The 21,493-nt window shown below is 36.9% G+C and overlaps 1 protein-coding gene across 1 annotated transcript in view; it reads right to left on the bottom strand.

Annotated features, from left to right (window-relative positions):
* Positions 1-1,941: 1,941 nt before the first annotated feature.
* The window catches only part of SV2C (synaptic vesicle glycoprotein 2C), a 115,359-nt gene continuing 95,807 nt past the window's right edge, over positions 1,942-21,493 (bottom strand). The window contains exons 11-13 of the mRNA XM_032096360.1: positions 21,276-21,479; positions 20,232-20,391; positions 1,942-11,651 (exon numbers count right to left, since the gene is read on the bottom strand). Coding sequence (XP_031952251.1) covers positions 11,468-11,651; positions 20,232-20,391; positions 21,276-21,479 — 548 coding nt within the window. The 3' untranslated portion in view covers positions 1,942-11,467. The remainder of the gene's footprint in view (positions 11,652-20,231; positions 20,392-21,275; positions 21,480-21,493) is intronic.

The following is a 21,493-nucleotide window of genomic DNA, read 5'->3' as shown; positions in this document are numbered from 1 at the left end:
CTGCTATAGTAATGCAAAATCGTTGCTGAAGACCTAATCAGATCGGTGAAGTTCACTCTGAGAGCCACAAGTAACATGGTGTGAAATGCATCTGCAGAAAGAGTGCATTAACTTGTATACTGTGAAAGTTTACATATGGTGACACCAGAAACTGTACAGAATGGTAGGACTTCCAGTTCAGCTTAATATTTTTAGGACAGTTTATGAAGAACTTTCAGCCAATATTTCTTATATCTGTTGCCAGGGTAAAGTGCTACTAAAAAGTTCCAGATATGACTAAATTGGATGGGGAGCAGTTTGGGTTAGATACTGATCTCACATAATATATAACCTGTGTAACTTTACAATTGCTATGGATAAAATACAAATCATAGCCTAGCTGGCATCCTAGTGGAAAGCAAGGCATATGGAGGATTCACATCATCTATTTTAATATTTGTTCTCAGGGACATACCAGGCTGGATACCACAAAATGCCTCACATTTTTACATTTGCATCCTTGGTGTCTATGCACTAATCTCACACAATAGGTAAATGGACACACACAAACAGAGTGCTGTGAATTAAGTGTCACCATTTTGATAGCATAGCTTTGTCAGCCAGAAGTATATATATGGATATGTAAGGATACATATGTATGCTTCCAAAATTCATTTGGAGGAATACTGTCCTACAAGTGAAGTATCCTTCTTTCTTTTCAGGGTGATGTCCTCCAACGCAAGATTCCCTGCTACTGAAGGTTTTCTAGAGCGCATGTGCTGTTTCTGAAAGTTAGCTGTGAAGCATATCTTCTAATCTTGGCCCACACTCCCTTCTTGGATTGTTGTCTTATCTTCTGTGTAAAACTGCAGAAGGTAAGAGCAGTATTTCTTCCCAAAATGAGACTAGAAGTCAAATCTCCACTAAAGAATGACAGCAGTGTACCCTGCAAATGCAGGTAGATGAAGATGTACATCTAAGGAGGCTTAAAATATGAATTGGTACTTCCATTGGTTGTACTTGATAAACACAGAAAGTTATCTTCCATACTGTACCACAAAAAGACCTAGTTGCTGAAAATCATACATGTCCTTTGTAACTGGGTTTTGCAGGCAGTACTCTTGCATGAGCTGAAAAATGTTTCAATTCACATGTAGCTTAACTTTTCCCTGTTGATGACACAGCTGAAGACTCATGTGTTTTGTTTAGTCCATCATCTGTTTAAAATAACCTATATTTGGAAATCTCTTTCCAATTTATCCATGGAAATGTCAGAATATAAATAACTCTGCAATTTTTGTTATTTTAAAGCTACCACATTTGATCTGTTGATGCTTTTTGGATGTCCCAAAAGCACAAATGCAATGAACTGAACATTGTTACAGTTCTGCTTCAGGTTCTGGGGTTTCTGGGCTGGTTTTGGTTGTGTGTGTGGTGGTTTGGGAAATTTTTTTGTTTGTATGTGTTTGTTTGGTTTTGTTGTTGGTGGTGGGTTTTTTCCTGTGAATACTAAGTTCTTACGGAATCATAGTTTATTGTATAAATTTCCCCTGGCCTTTCAGATTTATGGATCATTATATTTTGCAGCAGTATGTTTTTCACATAGAGTTAGACTAGACCCTTTGGTTGATAATGTACTCCTACAATGCAGTTATGTCCTGAAAGGCCAGGTGTCTATTTTAAGTACCATAAAAATATGAATCCCAGATGGTTAACTAAAGAACTTTGCCTCTTACAACCATAGTAACTTTTACTCTACTTTTTTTTACAGTCATTTAAACCTATTTAACTTTATTAACTTGTTCCATGTTTACTTTTACTACATGTTCAACTTCTATTACAGGCACTAAAGATGAGTTGCATAGAGAACCTTTGTAAAATAACTAACAAAGGTAAAACCACTGTTTTTTTGTATAGTGGGTAGTGTAGTATCATGTGAATAAAGAATAATAGTATTCTGGCTATCATCACACCTGGTATGTATTCATTGCAGAGAACATATCTTTATTTTAATACAGCAGAGCAAAAAATCATCCCCATTTATTAATCTGATGTACACTAAATAACTTTGCATTTGTTACACAGATGATAAATATTTTGCAGATAAATTTATAAACACTTCCACATTTTATAGATTTATACTGTACACAGTCATCCCACACAGAGCATGCCCTTTCACAAATATACAGACAGCTTTCCTCAGAGAACTTAATCAAAACACTTGGTCAAACATTTTGGAAGCTGGCAATTTGACACAGAGGAGGATACTGGAAAAATGAGTTCACAATTGTACCAGCTGGACTTGAAATGAAAAATTCAGAGCTCCAAAAAAAGAGAATTTATCAAGGCACACACATGCAAACGCATATATACAATAGTGATGACTGTAACCTGCTTTCCAGGCGCACACAGCAGTAAAGGAAACAAAGAAAGAAAGAAACAGAGAGGTCAGGACCATTGCCAAGATCTTGATGCAGATTAGCAGATCTGAAGTCAATTTCCCATGTTCAGATGGCAATTCAACTTTAAAGTAGCTTGTTACCCGTATATACAATATGTACATGTTACCTTGCATTGAGAAATGGAGATTGTCAGAAATGGTTATGATTTTATTGACAACATATGCCCACTAACATACCTGTATGTTTGTACACTGAAGACTGTTTGAAAAATTGTATGCCCAGTTGGCCCAGAGCAGTTGGAAATTTGAGTGAAAGTTTAGAAGTAAAAACTGGGAACAGAAAATAACCACAAAAAACTAGGAAGGAATACATGTTTTCCTTCTGTTGCTTAGCATTAGAAAATGCTGTCAGGTTTTTAAGATCAGTAACCTGACAATGCCAATAAATTGCAGTGAAAGCAAAAACCTAATAAGTTTTTAAGAAAATCAGTAACCTTACAATACCAATAAGTTGCAGTGAGGGCCAAGAGCTCTACTTCCTGTACCTCATCCTTGATACTTGACTTCTGCACATGTCATTACACTGCAATGGAAACTGCCCACTTAAACAGCCATCTAATTTTATACAGTAGATTCCTACATATGTTTGATGCCAAATATGAGATACAATTTGGTTGTCACAGTGTTGTGCAGCTGAACGTAATACAGCATTTTTCCAAAAGGCTTAATTGGGGTTTTTAATACAATACCCTATAGAAAAAGATTAAAATAAGCTGCCAGTTGATTCAGTTGGCTTGCAGCATTGCTATAAAATCCTTTTAATGTTTGCAAAACATTACATGCATAAGAAAAGCCAGGCTAAAATTATTCATGTTAAAAAAAGGGCTGAAAGAACACATTTCTCTCACAATAGCAATTCCAACATGGCAGTATACACAGTCACAGACTTCATGTTTTTGAAAGACAAAGCTGGGGTCCTGATCCTAAAAAAATGCTTCACTGATTTAAACAGGGATCAGTTTACACACACAAAGCTTCTTTCATGTAACACTTTGTAAGATCCTAAACCACTTGGAGGACAGTAAATGCAGGCAGACACTAGCAGCTTGGGGCATTTTAAAAATTCTTATATATGAGCTAGCTTTCCTACAGTGCTAATTTCATGCCTGCTCTCAATTTTTGTTGCAAATATCAATAAAACCTTTCATTTCGTTAGTGAGGCACTGAAGAAGTCAGTCACAATATCAGGATGGATTGGTAGCAGGAAGAAACAGGAAAGCACTAAAAGGTTTGTAAAAAAGAGATGATGGGAGGTCGTGTCTTTTAAGTAGCTTTTCAAATTTTCTCCTTTTTCTTCCAAGCTATTGGTTTTAACCAATTTTTACACATTTCCATATAAAAGGTAGCATTATATACTGCTACTATAGACCTGAATAACAATTTTCTACTTAAAACTGCCTGTTGGTGATCACAATTGGAAACTATATGCTATGGTTTCACTCACTGAGTATGTTTTCCCCCTGGAAAGATCTCCTCGTTTCCAAAAGAACTATCATGTAAGCCTTGCTACCCTTTCTTAGTCTCCTCCCACAGGTTTGGTATGCAGTGGTATTTAGTTTATCGACTCATAGAAGACCTGGGGATAAAAAAATGAATAGCAAGCTGCTTGGGTTGGTCGGTTTGTTTGTTTTAATCTTATTATAGAGCTGGCTTTCCTATAGCAAATATACATTCCTTCCTGTGGAAGGAATACGCCCTTTCTTCTGCTTTCTTACTTCTGTAGCATGAATGCATGTCCCCTACCAGAGGAAGAATACTGCAAAGAGTGAACATCCGGCAAAGAGCAAAGAAGAAATGTAGCAGATGCCAGAGCTTTTGGAAGAGCTCTTTCCACTGTCACTGGTCTGTGGGTATATGCTGATATTTTCACCCTGGATTCGCTTGATTTATAGTATCCATGTCTTTATATGACACTAATTACTGTAGAAGATCTTCATGGGTGTTAGTCATTAATTGTAAAACACCCTGGCAATGGCTCTGTTTCAGGCTGGTCAAAAATTGCTCATAAGAACAGTAGCAAATAATTCTTTAACCACATCACTAGAACAACAGCAGCCATATATGCAGAAACAATGAAAAAACATACAATACAGAAAATCACAGACATTTTCTCATACATTACACAGAAGTTAGCATGTTGATATCCCCATGGACCATTTTGAAGGCCTTTTGGTTGAATAAGACAAAATTCATAGCTTTAGGAGTTTATGTATCTGAGAGTGCTGTGTCTCCTAGTCACTAGAACACCAGTGCCTTTGCACGATGTGCTGCTTTGCTGTTTGGCACAGTGTGATGGGGGCAGGAGGGTGGGGTGGGCAGGCGGAGAAAGGCAACAGCTAAGTCAAAGCTCATTTTTCAGACAATTTTAGGAATCCCCTTCCAATGACTGGAAGCTAACGGCCAGTTGAGATGACTCTTGGCATCCCAACAATTTTGCACATGAATAAATGAAGGTTTCTGCACAAGGAATGGAGCAGGATGTTACTTGTGTTCAAAGCATAATGCACAATGAAGACAGTAATACTGTCACAGAGAAAGAGATGAGAACATGTTTTGTAAATTTAACATCTACCTGTGTTATAGAGAGGTGAGTGTGTACATATGTGTGTATACTCACCCACATATGTCTGCATATGTGTTCACTTCTAACTGTGTAATAGTTCTTTACAATATACAATATTATATAGCTTCAGGCTAGGATTTGAAGAAAACATCTGAAAAAATACAATACTTGAAGCCTACATCTTGAGTTATTCCTCTTCATAGTTTTCATTTAATTTGATTCCACTTCATTATTTTTCCCAACCTTCTTCTTTTGAAGGATCACCTTTTAACTGGGTAAGACAGACCTAAGTAAGATTCACAAATTATTTTTATCACATAACCAGTGGGGGATGGGCATACATATGATCATACAAGGCAGACATTAAGAGGATAGAAGGCATGTCTTATAGATAAGAATACATGCAGAATTGTACAAGAGAAATGCTAGCTGACAACTTTATCTCTTGACAACAAATAAAACTGGAACAACACACGACACTGGACTCTTGCAGAGTACTGTGCTTGCAATGAGGTGTGAGTGCTGCCCTTTAGCATTAAGGAGTTTCAGCTTGCTTGGTCACGACTGCTGGTGAAAATTGAATGGCAAGTGGTAGATGTCCAAAATTAGAAAGTAGAAAGCTAAGCAAAAAACCAGATCCTTAGGATCCAAGCGAAATGAGCTTAGGTGGCTAGCTGTGCAGAGAGTGCTGAAAGTGCCTGCCAGCTCTTTTTCTCTCTCACTTTCTCTCTCACTTGTGGACTGATGTGTCTGGCTACAACTCAGATGTGTTGATGGCCAGAGTAGGGGCAAGGTCTCTACAAATCATCTTGGTTATGTGGCATTAGAGTGTACATTCATGAATACCCTGGGTGGAAAGAACAATACCTTTGTGTCAGGTCATCCTCACCCAAATAATTTTGTTGTTAAGTAATCTCCAATCTTTGGTTATCAGACTGTGTACTGGTCCGAAGCGAGCGATGTGTTCTAGACCTTTGTCCAAGAGAATAGATTGTTTACCCTAGAAAGCACTGTACTTTTCCCTAAGTGTTTTGGTCCTATTAAATGTAACTCGTGTATGTTGTGGGAGGAGACTGCTGAAAATTACTGCTTTGTTCATTTTGAGTTGCACAGGATGTATTCAAAGGCCCAGAACTCCATATTACAGGCCAGCATCTTTGTAGATAATTCAACAAAATATTTAATAAGAAAAGTATATCGATCATGCCCAATTGATCGTTTTTCTGCTTTGACATGCTAAGTCACTGCGTTAAAAAAAGGTCCTAAATGTTGATGAAGCTCTATGTAACAATCTTATACATCTAGAGTGGGACTATTGAAGGATCCTTCCTTTGCAGGAAGAAATAGGAAATTTACCTCTACAAAAATATAAAAATGCAGATTGTGATAGTGAATCCAAATATATTTTGCAACACTTATTGAAATTATTAGAAGAAAGCAAATGAGGCTGATAGCAGCACATGGATTGGTTGTAGACTGGGTGAGGTTAAATGAAGGTAAGGGAGATCTGAAAGTAGCATTATAAATTGATGCTTTCCATTTAATTCAGCTTTTGAACTGAGTTCCAGATTTTCTGGCTAACATGTCTCATCTAATTCCACATCTTCACCTGATCCTTGTCTTACCTTGAAAGAGCAAGCAAAAGTCTGTATTTTCATGCTGTGTTTGCTCAACTAGCAGCATTTGAAAGTACTAATGCAGGAAAATACCTAATATTTTACAGTAAGTTTAATGAACAAGGAGGCAGGAAATACAGAAAAGCAGTCTCTCAGATGTGTTTTCTTCTGGAATATGATTACTGAACATGTGTTTTCTTTCAAAACACCAGAGGAAGTGGAGCATTTCTGTTTTCACTTCTTGTGTCTTTGACCCCCTGAGTGCAAGGATTCATTTTTTAACATTGTGATTGAAATTTCAATTGCATTTCCAGGTTATTAAACAGGAAACATGGCTTGTAGGTTGTATTAGTGTGATACCATCTTGTTTAGGTAGAGAGGTGCAACTGGATGTAAACATCTTTCTCTGGCTAATGAAGATTAATTTAAAACTCAAAATGGGGAAGAGAGTTAAAACCTAGCACATAGAGGCTGTCCATCTGAGGGACTGAGGACTATATTACTTTGCTGAGAATTGGTATCCACAGTTATGCCTCAAGAGGAGGCACAACACAAAGATAAGGCTCCACAGTGGTAGAAAAAAGAAAAAAAAGAATACAGAATATAATTTCTTCCAAATGGAGCTGAGCTAGGTGCACAGACAAGAAGACTCCCTCAAATCTGTACTCTCATCAGGAGGCCAATAGGGGCCATTCTGAGAGGAGACCTAATCTCCTTGTATTAGGCCAGCCTTCTTGTTATATAGGGAAGTGTGGAGTCTGGCTGTCTCAAAAGGTGAGATTCACAGAAGGACTTCTAAAGTTGCTTTCCATATTGTTTTAAAAAGTTATAACCAAATTGCAAAAGATATGCAAAAAAACTTTTTACTGAATGTTACTGGGAAGTCAGAAGCAAGGTGAGAGAGTTTTGGAGGTTTGACTTTCTTTTAGGTTTGTCCCCTAGTAAGAAAAGTAATTTGGGATGGAATGAATGGAATGGTAGGAAGAGAAAGCAAGCAGAGCTTGAGTTAGCAACCTTAACTTTGACCCATATCCCCATGATGATAAAGGAGGAGACTACTGGAGCCATCAGGAAGGAGGGCTAACTTTTTTAGTGGTACCCAACTTTTGTAGTACACAACTCTGTAAGGGAACTGGTTAAAATCAAGCATAGAGGGAGAAGGTTTCCCAGTACGTCATTCATTATCAATCCTGTTCAGCACTCCACCGTGAACACCTATTCCTAGTTCCCTCTCTAGGAGCCTGTACTCAACAACCAGTACAATGGTTGCCAAAGGTTGTAGCACATGCTTCCAAGCAACAGGGTGCTAGCAGGGGTATAACCAATCTGGTTAAAACATGCTAACAGGATAAATAAGATGCTTTCAAGACTTTAGAGTCTGCTAAGTCAAGTTCTACTATTAGACAACCTGTAAGGAGTAAAACTAATTCAAATAAAATTTCCTTGCCAAAAATGAAAATGTGGTCTCTTTTGTGGATAGTTTCCAGATTTCAAAATTGTTGACCGTCATGGTTAACAGCATTCTAAATGCTGTGACTCTTCTGTGTTTTCAGGGGCCATTGTACTTTTTGACATTGCTGCTGTTGGGATGAGCTTTTCAGCTGCATAGAAAATTCCTAGACATTATATCCTACTTCAGTTTAAACTGACAGGAATTTCTAGTTAGTAGTCAGTCAGTTCTGTGACCAAAACAGACAAATAAGCAGTTTTGATTACGTATGTTTTATAACGGTGATACACAAATGCTATCAAGTTTGTTTCTCTCTGATGTATTAGGAATCTAACCAGGCCATTAAGCGATTCTTTGTGTGATATATAAGTTAATAGACATAGAAAGGAAGTGCAGGTCCTTCCATCCAGTATTTATTACCTGTAGTTGCTTTGGAGGCTGCGAGAAAAGACAGATTTGCTGAAGACCAAATTATTTTGCTTGCAATGTGAGTAACATTTGTGTCCAGATCCCTACAGATTTCTGTTCCAGTCTGTGTATTTCACCTATCTTACCAAGTTACTCATAGCATGAAATTGCATTCACTTTTTTGTCTTTATGAGATAAATTTTATTGCGCTCAAGCAAAAACTATTGATTATTCCATCAACTTTGATGCTGGCCTGCACACTAGCTCAAATCTGTTGAGCCAACTAGCTCACCATCCAGGGAAATTCTGATTTAAAATTTTGTTTCATATGTTGGAATTGTTCTTGGGTTTTCTCTTTGTTCATCTCTTTCATTTACTTATTCATCCAATTCCTATCCATTATTCCTTTTTCTTTTTTCTACCTTAGATCATTTTAATTCTGGACCATGCAATATCCCTGTAGTCCCATTCTTAAAAATCTCTATTAATTCCTGTTGTTATATTCCATTTCATCCAGACTTAATCACAGACTTATGACATAGTCAGGATTTGCAATAAAACCAACATTGAAATCAACATAGTTTTACATGTCATGAGATTTTAGAGTGTTAAACTTGAATCATAGCCCTCAAAAGCTGAATCTTATTTTTCTGTGACCCATTTCCTTCAAGCTGGTCAGATGCTATGAAGTGCTGTATCTGAGTGTTATGGGAATTACATGCAGAGATGGACAGAATATACTACTGCAAGAGGACAGTGCATAGCAACACAAAGCAATATTTTACCATTGTTGTTGATGTTGACTCCAAATATGTACAGAGGCTTCAGATTTCAAAAAAAGTTGTGCAGTACATGCAAGGAGTTAAACATGTGGTACTAAGGAGTGGCACAGAGAAATAGGGCTCAAATATAATACTAATTGCAAGAAACAGCCTTAAAATAATATTAAGGCTATGACTAGTGGACAAAAGCCACAGATCCAAAACTAGGGCCAGAATTTTGTTCTTAACCTAGAACTTTGTGAAAAAAATAATTCTTTCTCATTTATTAGCATAGTTTAGAAATTTAAGAGACATGTCTACGTCAGATTTAAACATAAAATATTTCATCTCACATATCTTGATCTTAACATTCCAAAATAAACACACTTCCTTACTATAGCATATTTAAATTATCAACATCAAAATAATGCCCCCTAGTTTTCCATACTCCTGCTCTTTTAATTCTGCCACTTTTCTCATTTCATAGCAGAAAACAGTATCTTGGGCTAATTTTTTTTTGTGCTACAATGTGTAGCAGAGGCATTTGTTAGTAACTGAAAATATCACTTCCAGAATCAATAGATTAAACAGTGAACTATAAATGTGTTGAGTGATCTTATGTAGACTTTTACTGACTCTATTAATATGATAAAGATGATGACTGACAAAGAATGCAGTGCCAGATATTGCTACCCAGATCTAAGTTCATGTCTAAGAGCAAGAGAAGGACTAATGAAAAAAACCCTAGCTTACTAAACTATGACCTTATCTGAAAGCTTGGTTCCTTGGCAATGGTTCATCTACCTACTAAATGCTGTCAGACATAATTAGAAGAAAAATACTGCATAAACTTTTCCGTATATTTTATAGCAAATTTGTTATTTGACACTTGAAACTGCAAATAGTTCATCAGCTGATACAAGTTGTCTTAGCTTCACTGAAAGCAATGCCAGTTTCTGTCACCAGAGGATCTGCCTCTTTTCTTATAAAAATAATTTTATAACTGTATCTGTATTAAATTTTTAATGCTGATCCCATAACCTTTTGCATAGCATTAGAACTGATGGGGAACTTCACAGTAATCAGAACTGTCCACAGCATAGAAGGAATGTATTTACTACCATTTGCTCTTAATCTATGCACTTGGTCCAATAAAAACATTACCATTCCCCTGCAGCCTTGCTATGGCTTATTTCTTAATGGCCTTTCAAAGAGATATTTGAAAATATTAAGTGGTCAGACATCTGTGGAGCTATTAAAAATTAGCTGAGAAAATGGTTATATTAAGAACTGTAGAAACTATGAAAAAAACTAAGGTGTTTACATATGTAAATTCCAAATAAACCTCTGAAAGTATCTTAGTTATAATATAGTTCAATGGCCTGATTTTTCCTTTATTCAGACTTACAACAGCAAAACAATTTGCATTCATTCACTCCTGGAATGAGACAAATTCACTGTTTTCAATGGAAAAAATATTCCAGATGCCACAAGTGAGAATAAAAAAAAATTTTTCTGGAGGATCAGCAGCAAAAAGTGAAAATGTTAATTTTGTTATTCTCTCTGCTGCATACCCTTATGGACTTTTAAATTCCCTGCAGTAGCTGTTGCCTTCTCCTCAGCCAGTATGGGGTGTGGTTGGTAATCTTTACTAAGATTGAATCTGCCTAAAAATGTTTCCCAAGAAAGAGTCATTGCCACTAGTTTTTACCACCTAAGCACAGCTGCAGAAGGTCACTGTTCCCAGTACTGATGCAGTCAGTAGAGTTTCCTGATAAATGCTGCATGCATTGATACATTAACTTTCCCTGCACCAATACCGATAAGTAATTGACTTGCATGTCTGTAGTGTTACAAAAGCTCACAATTTTGCCATGGCCAAATCTAGCATGTGTTTTTGAAATAATCTGACTTCTTGCATTTTAAATATCTAATAATCAGTATGGTTTTTACCTTCCTGGATGTGTCACCAAAACTATTTTAAAGAGGTAGCTTTGCACTTTGAAGTGAAATGGGTTTGAATAGCAAGGTACGCAAGCAAATAGAAGTGAAATTTAAAACTTTCATACAGAGGTTGTTAAATCTCTGCTACTCCAAAATAATTTTTGAGTTTGATTTCTGACATTTGAGCACTCTACTGTGTGTTGAGAATCTGAAGCCTTTGCACCATCAGTCAGGAGAGTTGACATTTGTACAAAGAAGGAAATAAATAGTAAATGTTTTTTCCAGTTACATCAACACCTGGGTTCTTGTATCAGGAAGCCGAAGTCCTACCAGACCTCCACATACTAGAACAGTAGAAGCAAGGAGAATAGGGATTGCTTTGGTGATACCAACAAGGGAACCGAATATTAGGTTTCCAAGTACAGCTGCAGCTTTGCATAGTGCATTCAAAAAGCCAAAGCCTGTTGCCCTAGAAGAGAAAACAGAAGAAAGTTAAAATACATGTGAAAGAGTAAAGCCTTTGAGACATTCTCAGTGGGAATAAATCAGTACAGCCCCAATATCTTAAACAAAATTTATGCCAGTAAGGATTCTGTGCCTATATTCTGTGCTCTTCTTTATAATGAGAAATTAAATCTCAGCTGCTACAGTATTTCATTGAGTCAATTCATTCTTCTGCCTCAGGGATCAAAATGTGAAATGAATGACTGAACTAGAGTTTGCACCTCTAGAGTTGAACATGGAATTTACAGATGGAAATTCAGTGAGCCTTATATTGCTACATTAGGAGAGTGAACAGGGCAAGTAGCTCTTGAAAGAGAACGGCTTTGTCATCTGTGAAAATCATCAGAATTAAAGGATGATCATCTTAGGGTACTGAATAAAAATGGATTTCTTACAGGTGGTACACATGTTGAACCAGTACTTTTTCAAAAGTCTAATGAGACCTCCAATATTAATGAATGTTTATCTCTTAGAGGTGAAGAAGATAGAGTATATAAAATCATGTTGGGTGAAAGAGACATCTGAGAAACTTTGGACAAAAGAAAAAAGGAAATAGATTGCCAACAGAAAGAAAGTACGACACAGGTAATTCAGGTGGAGTCTGGCATTGCAGTGATGCGATTTTACTAGTCTGAAGTATTTTAATTATTTTGTAACCTTTGCATAGATGTATTATGCAACCTGCTATAATTTGAATTGTGTTTTGACATGACCGTATGATTCATAGATGCAGGAATAAACTTGCATTACCAAAAGTTTCCTAACAAAGATATCTATATAATGGTAGAATCTGTAACCTTTCTCAACTCTCTTAGAAATTAAAGAGAGAAGGTCTATGAGGAGCTCAGACTGTGTTTGCTGGGATAAAATAAAAAAAATCAAGAAGTTAGTTGTTCTGATTTTCAGAACAAAATATGTCTTGCTTGTGCTGCAATTACAAGACCTAGTCTAAATGACAGTAATTAAGAGAAATGCTAGTGATCTGAGTGACTTAAAAAGAACTCTGCTTATTCTTCTGAATTCTCTGTGAGGGAAAGGAAGAAGTCCTATGCTCAGATGAGACCTAGATATGTCTCTTACATGTTCAAAGCCCTTATTTACTTTTTTTATCTATATTTGATTGAATCTGCAGTACTTTTACAAAATACATGCACATCCTGGAGGTAGCAGTTTTGAAAATGACATGTTCTGCCCTCCAGCAGTCCATACCCCCAAGAGCTTCCAGAGATCACAGTGCTGAGCGCAGCAGATGAGGAAATTTTGGGACATATTGCCTGTGATGATTTCTGACAGGGAAACATTTGCAGCAACTCCTTGAAAATACCTTCCTCAGAGGAGAAACAAGCAAGTTAAAACATGCCCATTCTAAGCGTGACCTTTGGACGAATGGGTCTGAAGGAGGAGCATGAGATACACTGAAGGAAGCATAGAAGAGCCATCCTACTGGGGTGAACTTCCAAAGCCTATAACAAAACAAGCAAATCTCTAGTATGGAAACATTTGTGCTACAGGGATAGATAAAGCCCAGAAAATCTGGAGGAAGATGACCCAGGATGGGGGGTCGCTACTGAGACAGAAGGAGCTCCAGACTGACAAATCTTGTGGGGTTCACAAAATCACAGAATGGGTAAGTTTCAAAGGGGCCACAGCGAGTCACCTGGTCCAACCTCACAGTTCAAACAGGGTCATCTTAGTCCAGAAGGTCAGCCCCAGCTTGTATTGGTTGTTCTTCCCCAGGTGCTGGACCCTGCATTTGCCTTTGCTGAATTTCAGATGGTTCTTCTGTTCATCTCTCCAACCTGTCAAGGTCCTTCTGAAGGGCTGCACAAAGCATGCAGGTAGGAGGGAGGTTCATGAAAAGGAAGGACTTTGTTAAAACAGACTGTATTGCAAGCAGGTAGAAAGAGGTTAAAGGCAACACAACTGGACTGGAAAACTGAGTTTACATGATAGAATAACACGAGATTGCAACTATTCTGAAGAACTCAAGGGAAGAAGGAAAGGTAGAGAGTCAGAATGGTTCTAATGTCAGCCTTACTTATGCACAGAGAGTATTTGTAAAGTTATGGTGGTGATTGGCTGTGATCAGTGTCTGCACACATAAATATGATTTTCTCAGTTGCCAATGCTGATGTAAAATCAAACTTAACTTCAAATAACAGTAACAGAAAAAAACCATAGAGAAATTAGAAACATAGTCGTCAATAGCCTCAGTACATTCAGAGGTACTGGAACTCCCCAAAGAATACATAGATCCATCTAAAACAAATTTGGACAGATACAGGCAGGAAATCTTTGGAAAAGCACAAAACATATGGGATGTTTTACTTACATTTAGTGTTGGTTTATCCTACCTTATAAAGGTAAGCTGTTTCACAGATGTTAGTTGCTTGTATCAACTAGTTATGACAGTGGTCTGAATATAATTTTCTGAGCAATTTGAACCATTTCTTTTCATGTTCTGGTCTCTACAGATGCCACTGTGCTTTAGATCTATTATAGGTTATATACCCAACATTACCTTATTGAGTTTAAAAGTAATTTTGTAATACATGCAATAACTCTTCTGTGTGAATAAAATTAAGGTAATTTCTTTGCACTGAAAAACCAGTTCTGTTTGTAAATGGACTTATAGAATTTTGCTGATTATAAGGGGTTATTATTAGTCTAATCCCATCAGTGTTATCAAATTATAAATGAATAAAAGAAAGAAAAAATAAGCTCATTTTATTGCCCTTAGCTGTCCTGATGATTAAAAAATGAACAACCCAGAAGAAGTTCAATCTTTTAATCTTTAAGCAGATTTCAGGCATGTTCTTTTGCCTAAAATAAGCACATAATTGGCATGAACAATAGGATTTTTACAGGCTTAAGTAAATTGTTGTTACGACCTGTACCTGAAAAGCATTGTCACTGCTCAAACTTACGCCTTCATACCCTTTGGTTTTAATACTGTGTTTGAATGTGTTTGTATTTAAAATCAGAACAAGGTGTTCAAACCATTGTTGAGCTCTAGGGGTAGCAAATTCGGAGTGCTTGTTTTTTTTAAAAGTGTTTGTGATTCAAACCCTTTAAAATCTGTATTAATTCATGCTTTTATGATTAATTCAGGAGAATTCCTGAATCCAGGGTAATAAAAATAGCCAGGAAATAAATATGCTGCAAATCACACGCATGTATGACTATAGTCTTTTGCAGCATTAGAACAGTCTCTGCTACAGTTTGAAGAAAGTGCAAGAGTTCTGCAAATGATCAAAGTTATGTGATGTATCATCTCAGCATCATGAACAAGATAAGTGAAAAATTACAAGGGAATGGGGCCATTTATATATATACCAATTTTCTTTATGTTGATCAGTTATTGGACAAATATTTGCATAAAAATGTCATTTTGACTTCATAAGTAATCCTCATTACAGATTAAAGGACACCAGTAGTAAGTAGCAAGAATCCTTTGTTCAGGTAGAGAGTTCACTTAAGTCCTTCAGGCACATCAGTGCGAAAATACTGGTTAATCAGTTTGGGATTGTCTTTAAAAAAACCCCCCAGATACAGATTTTAGTATTGATAGGAGAAAAATACAGAAGTCTTTTATAAAAATGTCAAGATGAAGAGAAAGCTGGATGTTACTGTAAAGGAATTTTCCCCAATGTATTTTACTTCTGCTGCTGAGAAAGCTGTGACAAAGAAAAATACTTAGCTTCCTTTCATCCAAGGTCCACATAAAAATGGCAAGAGTCCAAACAGTTAAAAATAGAGGGATTATCCAAGCCTTTAGATTAAAAGAGCTTGTTTCCTGATTGCCACATATGTTCCTTCTTAGACCAGGTGCTTATATTCCTACATAAAATACTTCAGATCCACTTTTCCACTGCTGACAGAGTATCTAAAAACTTCATTGTCCTGCAGCCGGGTGCTACTAAATGTGTGGCACAAATATTTATTATCTTTCTTTCCAGAACTAGTTACAAAAACCAGCAAGTTACAACAAATACTTTGAATAACGCTTTTGTTAGAATTGATAATATGTAAAGCATTAAAACAGAGTTTCTGAATGTTCCAAAAATTTACAGTTTTCTAATGCCCAGATGTTTTATATTCTCTTAAAAAATTAGTACAAAAATACATATCATAGCCTGATCAGTTATAGTGCTTAGTGTGCAAGTAAAACTGTGGAATTTGCCTTCCTTCCTTGGACTACTGCCCAAGGCATAGGTTTAGCATGTCATGCCTTAAAAACTTTAACATGAAATTTCAGCAAAATGCAGTTGAACCGTATCCACAGGATGGCAGTAGAAAATAGCTCTGAGGAAATCTACTGTAAGTCAATTACCGGTATTATGACTCAAAAGAACAGAAAGCTTCTCTTCTGACAGCCACACCAATACACACTTGGACATAAGATACTGTGTGAATAATATGTACTGCTCTGGGCATAGATCCTCAGTGTTCAAGAAGAAGTGAAAAAATTAAATATCATGAACTGAAGATAGGAGATATATTTCTTAATTATGGCCAAACCCTTCTGAACTTATTTCAGAGGCATTAAAAGAAGGCAAAACAGGATGACTTAATTTTATACCTCACCTTGAATTCTAAGTATTCCTGGACAAGATTCAAACCCAGATGTCTGGCAGCCATAGCAAAATGATGAATTGTTGGTTATCTGATGCAATCTGATTTATTTGCTATGTCGGAGATGATCTATTTCTATTCCACTTTCTATTTAGGTTTTGGTGATTTGTTGTATCATCTCCCTGATGAGAATCTTGGCTTATAAAGCTGGTGCTTCCCAAGTTCACAAGAAGATACTTACCATTTATGTGAAAGTAAAAATTGCATTTTAAAGTAATAAAAATGTCCTAATGTTCCTTCTTCAGAGAACTTTAACTCTCTTCCATCCGTATTTATATTACAGGCAGAGCTGAGAAACTGTGCAGTGTTATTGCAGGCCCCTTGGGCACACACATTACAATGCAAGCCATAATTACTTCATCACACAATATTTTTTTCCTGCATCACTCTGCCAATGCAGAGAACAAAGAGGGCTTGAGGGTGAAATATAAATGTAGTGAAAAAAAGTTAGTTTCCCGCATCTGCTGCTGAAACTGGAAGGTGCACTGTGAATATGACTGGGGACTGCAACATGAGAAAACAGTTTCATGGTTAAGAGAGTGGCGTGCTGTCAGAAGAAAGGACAAAATCCTTACTTCTGTCACAGAATTTGTATATGATGCGAGCAAGTCACATAAAGCTAACTAAATGGTCTTTAAGCATGCATTTCATATTTTCTAGGTGCTCAGTTTAGCGCCTTCAGGTTTATGTCGCTGGAGTGCTAGGCACCTATAGCTGTATTGAAATTACGCTTTCAGCCCATTCCTTCTTCTAAAACACTCGGTGGCTGGAATTGTTGTTGTCACACATTTCAGCCTACAGATGTCCTCTTCTGATGGACAGCAGAGTCCATTAAGAAGATAAGGTAAAATGCAAGAGAAAAAACAAGAGAAAATACAAGTTCTTTACATTCTGGAGTTGTATTAATTTACTTGCTTATTGGAAATCCACTAGTTTACATCTGGACATCATGAGTGTCTCTTAAAATTCGTGTATTGAAAAGTTTAAAAAATGGTATTATATCAAAATATTATTTATTACTTCATAGGTGTCATCTAGAAGACAGAAACCCACTTATAACCAGCATTACTAACATCATTTGCCATTTTAACACTACTTCATCACCTACCTGAGAACCATTTGAAATCTGTACATCCTCTAACATCTCTTATTATAGCAATTGTACAGACAAACTGAGGTTTTATGAAGAATGTGAAAGCAAAAGCTAACCTAAAATAGCATAAAATTTGAAAGTACTCGTCAAGAAAGTAGGACAAGCTATGTAGTTACCTCGATTCCAGGGATCAGTAAACTGAAATGTAAATATGTAGGTGAGCGTGACTTCATACAGAATCCAAATCTGTCAAGATTTTGAAGCAACCATAACTGATGAAGAAGAAACTGAAATGTGTGCCATGTATCACACAGACTGCACATTGCAAACTGTTCACCACACTCCTACCTGGCAAAAAGCCAGTATGATCTCTAAATACCTAGAGTACGATTTATGAAACACCTTTTGTATTATACTGCACAACACCAGCAAAGCCCCTGCAGTTCAGCAACTGGCTGGTATCCAAGAGGAGGAAAAGGAGGGGCTACCCAGTCCAGGCTCTTGTGCATGGTAGCATGAACTGGCCTCCTTCCATCCACTTTTCTTTGAGCCCAGCCTCCAGCTACTCTTTGCTGCACATTTGTGGTCGTTTCACTGATAGGGAGGAAGAAAATAGTATTAAACACTGACAGAGTGAGCAAAGATTTTGTGCTTAGATTCCCTTTACAGGAGGGACTGGAAGCCAGTTTCAGGACCAGATTCACTCTGGGTGCAGGTTTGTAGCAAAAGAGAGCATCACCTTAAGTACAAAGGATTTCATATGCAAAAACAGATCAGGAAGCTTTGTGTTCCATATATGCTGAGAAAGGCTGTTCAGCCCTACAGTAACTTGCAGAAGCTGGAAATTCCCAGCAAACTGGCAAGCTGTGCCTGGCTATGGAGATCAGAGGAGTCTGAGAAGGAAAGACAGGACTGTCAGAGGTGGGCAATGCTAGTCTGATAAAAAATTTATCAGAGAAAAATTCTGGTAAGCAAGTTATTTGAGTCCCTGAAGGTATTAATTTTCAAAAAGTTCTACAAAGCATGAAGTAGCTTTGCTCCAGTCTAAAAAAAAAAATCTAGAATTGGTTGTTTACTTATGACCAAGCTGGCAAAAACTAGCAGTCATGGTTCCATCACTGTCAGAACTTCTGGGAAAAAATCTCATCTACAGCATATGTCACCAGTGTCTTTCCAGGCACAGGTAGATTCACCTATCAGCCTTTTTGTACTTGTAATACAAAGAGACAAGTTTTTTCTCAGATTTGTTGTAAAAAAGACCCCCAAAACTCAGCTTCAAGTAAGTTTCTGTTTCCAGAGAGTTATTCCTGCTTCAAACATTCAAACATCAAAAAAGATGTTTACATAGAGAAAAGATGAGTAAGAAATTGCCATAATCCCAAAGCTAGCAGAAACTACTAAAAACAACGTTAAAGCACAATGACTAAAGATGCCTTAACGTCTGTATAGATATATATAGATAGATATCAGTTACATTCTTTTTATCGTTCCTAGTAATAATTTTTTTTCCATTAACACCAATGACTTTTCCAATTATTTTTCTTTATTTCATTTTAGGAAAACATATGTGGCTGCTACATTCAGGAATACCCAAAAGATGGTCTTTTCTACAGGATATTTATTAGAATTATATCATAGCATTTTGGATGGTGCAATAATTCTTGCCAGAAGAGCAATTTCCTGAGGTGTAATAAAAATACTAGTACTTAATATTAAAGCTTAGTGCTTGCGATTCATAAATAGCCTGGTATCGCTATTCAATATAATTACAGCTGTGGACAACAATTTCTTGTCTGAAGAAGCACATAATTTTAAAATGGCAATGAAGGCAAAACAGAGAAATCAGTCTACACTTTTCCATATCTCCTCACCGACAACAGTGGAACCCCTTTCCAAAAAAATTACACTTGCCAGCAAGGCATCATGCATTTACAAACTGGAAATATTTTTTAGTGCATTTCAAACTTCCAGTGAATGACATAATAATTAGTAGTGCAACAAAAGAAAGGACATGGTGTCCTTTGTTAGAAATCTGGGCAATTTTACATAAATTTTTTTAGGGAGTTGAGAGGGAAGAAGTATCCCAGGCTATTCAAGATAGTGCAGCTTTTACATTTTTGCATTTCCCATACAACAGAATATGACTCATCAGTTCTTCTTTCAGTCCATTAAGCAACATAAGGTCAAGATTAAAAAGTGCCCTGTATCTGAAAAAAACCCAACCCATGTCCTCTAGTGGCAATGCAGGACTTGAAAATTGTCCTGAGATTTCCTGCAAGATCCCTGAAGAGTCAAGAGCAGTGCCCGAGGTAATTTTGCTCACTTAATGTACAGTCCTAGTGGCCCTGCATACAAATTCATAGCAGACTGATTAGCAGCTCAGGGTGCTTCAGAGAGTGATACTTATCTTGATTCCCACCATTTCACAGTCAAGAGACAAAGGCAGCTGTATTGCTGGTTTGGACCAACTACTGCCTTCATAGACAGTTGAACTAGGGGAAAGTCAGAGATAGTCCATTATTGTTTTCAGAAATACTACTCATTAGCTGTGTTTTAAATTAGAGTAGCAGTTAGACCTTCTGTTTTCACATGAAACTACATTAGTGGTATTTTCCTGATTAGGTGATATTTGATGCAAAATATATTCTAAATCACTCCAAATCCCTCATTGTTTCCCTTGTCTTTTCATAGGACAAATTATTCATTTGGTCCTCTCAAAACAGCACTACCTCTGCAAGGCTCATACATAATAATTTCTATTTGCCATTTCTGCTGGTACATAGTATGTGAGGTTAGGGGAGGTGTATCTGCACATACCTTCTGTCTGTAGGATACAGCTCCACAGTAATGACATCTAGAGAGTTCCATGCTGAGATGGTGAGGCCATTGTAGAGGCACAGCATACCTATCATCATGGATTCACTGGTCCCAAACCACAGGAAAAAACAACTGATGCCAGAAAGAACCATGGAACCACCTAGGTACAAGGCAGGTGAAACAAGCATGTAATAGAGTTGGATTTAAAGAATAATCTTTGTTTTGTCTAATATTTCTATGCACAGAGTGTAGCTAAATAAGTGACCCAAATATTTGAGCTAAGAACCAAAGAGACCTCCTCTACTGATAAGGCCAGTCAGAAAGAAAAATGCTGAAGGAAGGAGCACATAGGAAAAAATATGACTCCTCAAATATCAGAACATATCACAAAGTATTAAGCCTTTTTGAATTCCCAAAGCAAGGTGTCTGAGGAAAACTACCCCCATTATTCTTTGTTTATCATCTTTTGCAATTATATATTATATATGTAATATATATGTTCATATATTATAATAAAAACATAGTATTTATTTTATTGTATTTATATATTCTCCTAGAAAATTAAGACCATGAACTACCACATAGTTATTTAAGTAAATTGAAAACAGATCTCTCATTGTAGACAATCCACAGGAGATACCTTTCAACTGTGTTCCTCTGCAAAATAGATAACAGACAAAGAACAGCTGATACTTTCCAGGAGCTGCTCCACTAGCTGAGGGTCACCTGTGCACACCTTGCTTTCCTTTCAGCTAGAGCAGAGATAAACCAATGGTTATCAGGCTCCAAAATATCATTCTAAATGTCTAGGTAATGGTCTTGTAATACCTGCATGGAAGAGCAAGGACTGATAACGTGGCATAGCAGAGGTGGCTACAGAGCCCCTTTTTCCTACAGTTTCTAAACTGGGGGCTTTTAAAAACCATACTTATGATGTCACATAAATGACATATCTGCAGAAAGAATGTTTTTCCTTTCGCTGAGCCAAATTCCTTGGAAAGAGAACATGTTACTTTTGACTTTGTATCAAAGTGAAGCCCCTACCTAGCATCGTTAACCGTCCTATTCTATCCATCAGGAGAGCGGACACAATATTTCCTGGTAACACTGCCAAAGTTCCCAGGAAATTAACAAAGTAGATCCAGTAGGCACTGTAGTCATCATCAAAAGAAATCTGGCATCCTGTCCTGATGTGAAAAAATGTGCAATTTATCAATTCACTGTCAACAAATTTATACTGCTCGAGATCTGTGGAAAGAAGA

This window comes from Corvus moneduloides, chromosome Z (assembly GCF_009650955.1).
Source record: "Corvus moneduloides isolate bCorMon1 chromosome Z, bCorMon1.pri, whole genome shotgun sequence".
NCBI lineage: Eukaryota > Metazoa > Chordata > Aves > Passeriformes > Corvidae > Corvus > Corvus moneduloides.
Note: the sequence above shows the minus strand (reverse complement) of the source record. Positions and strands in the feature narration are given on the sequence as shown.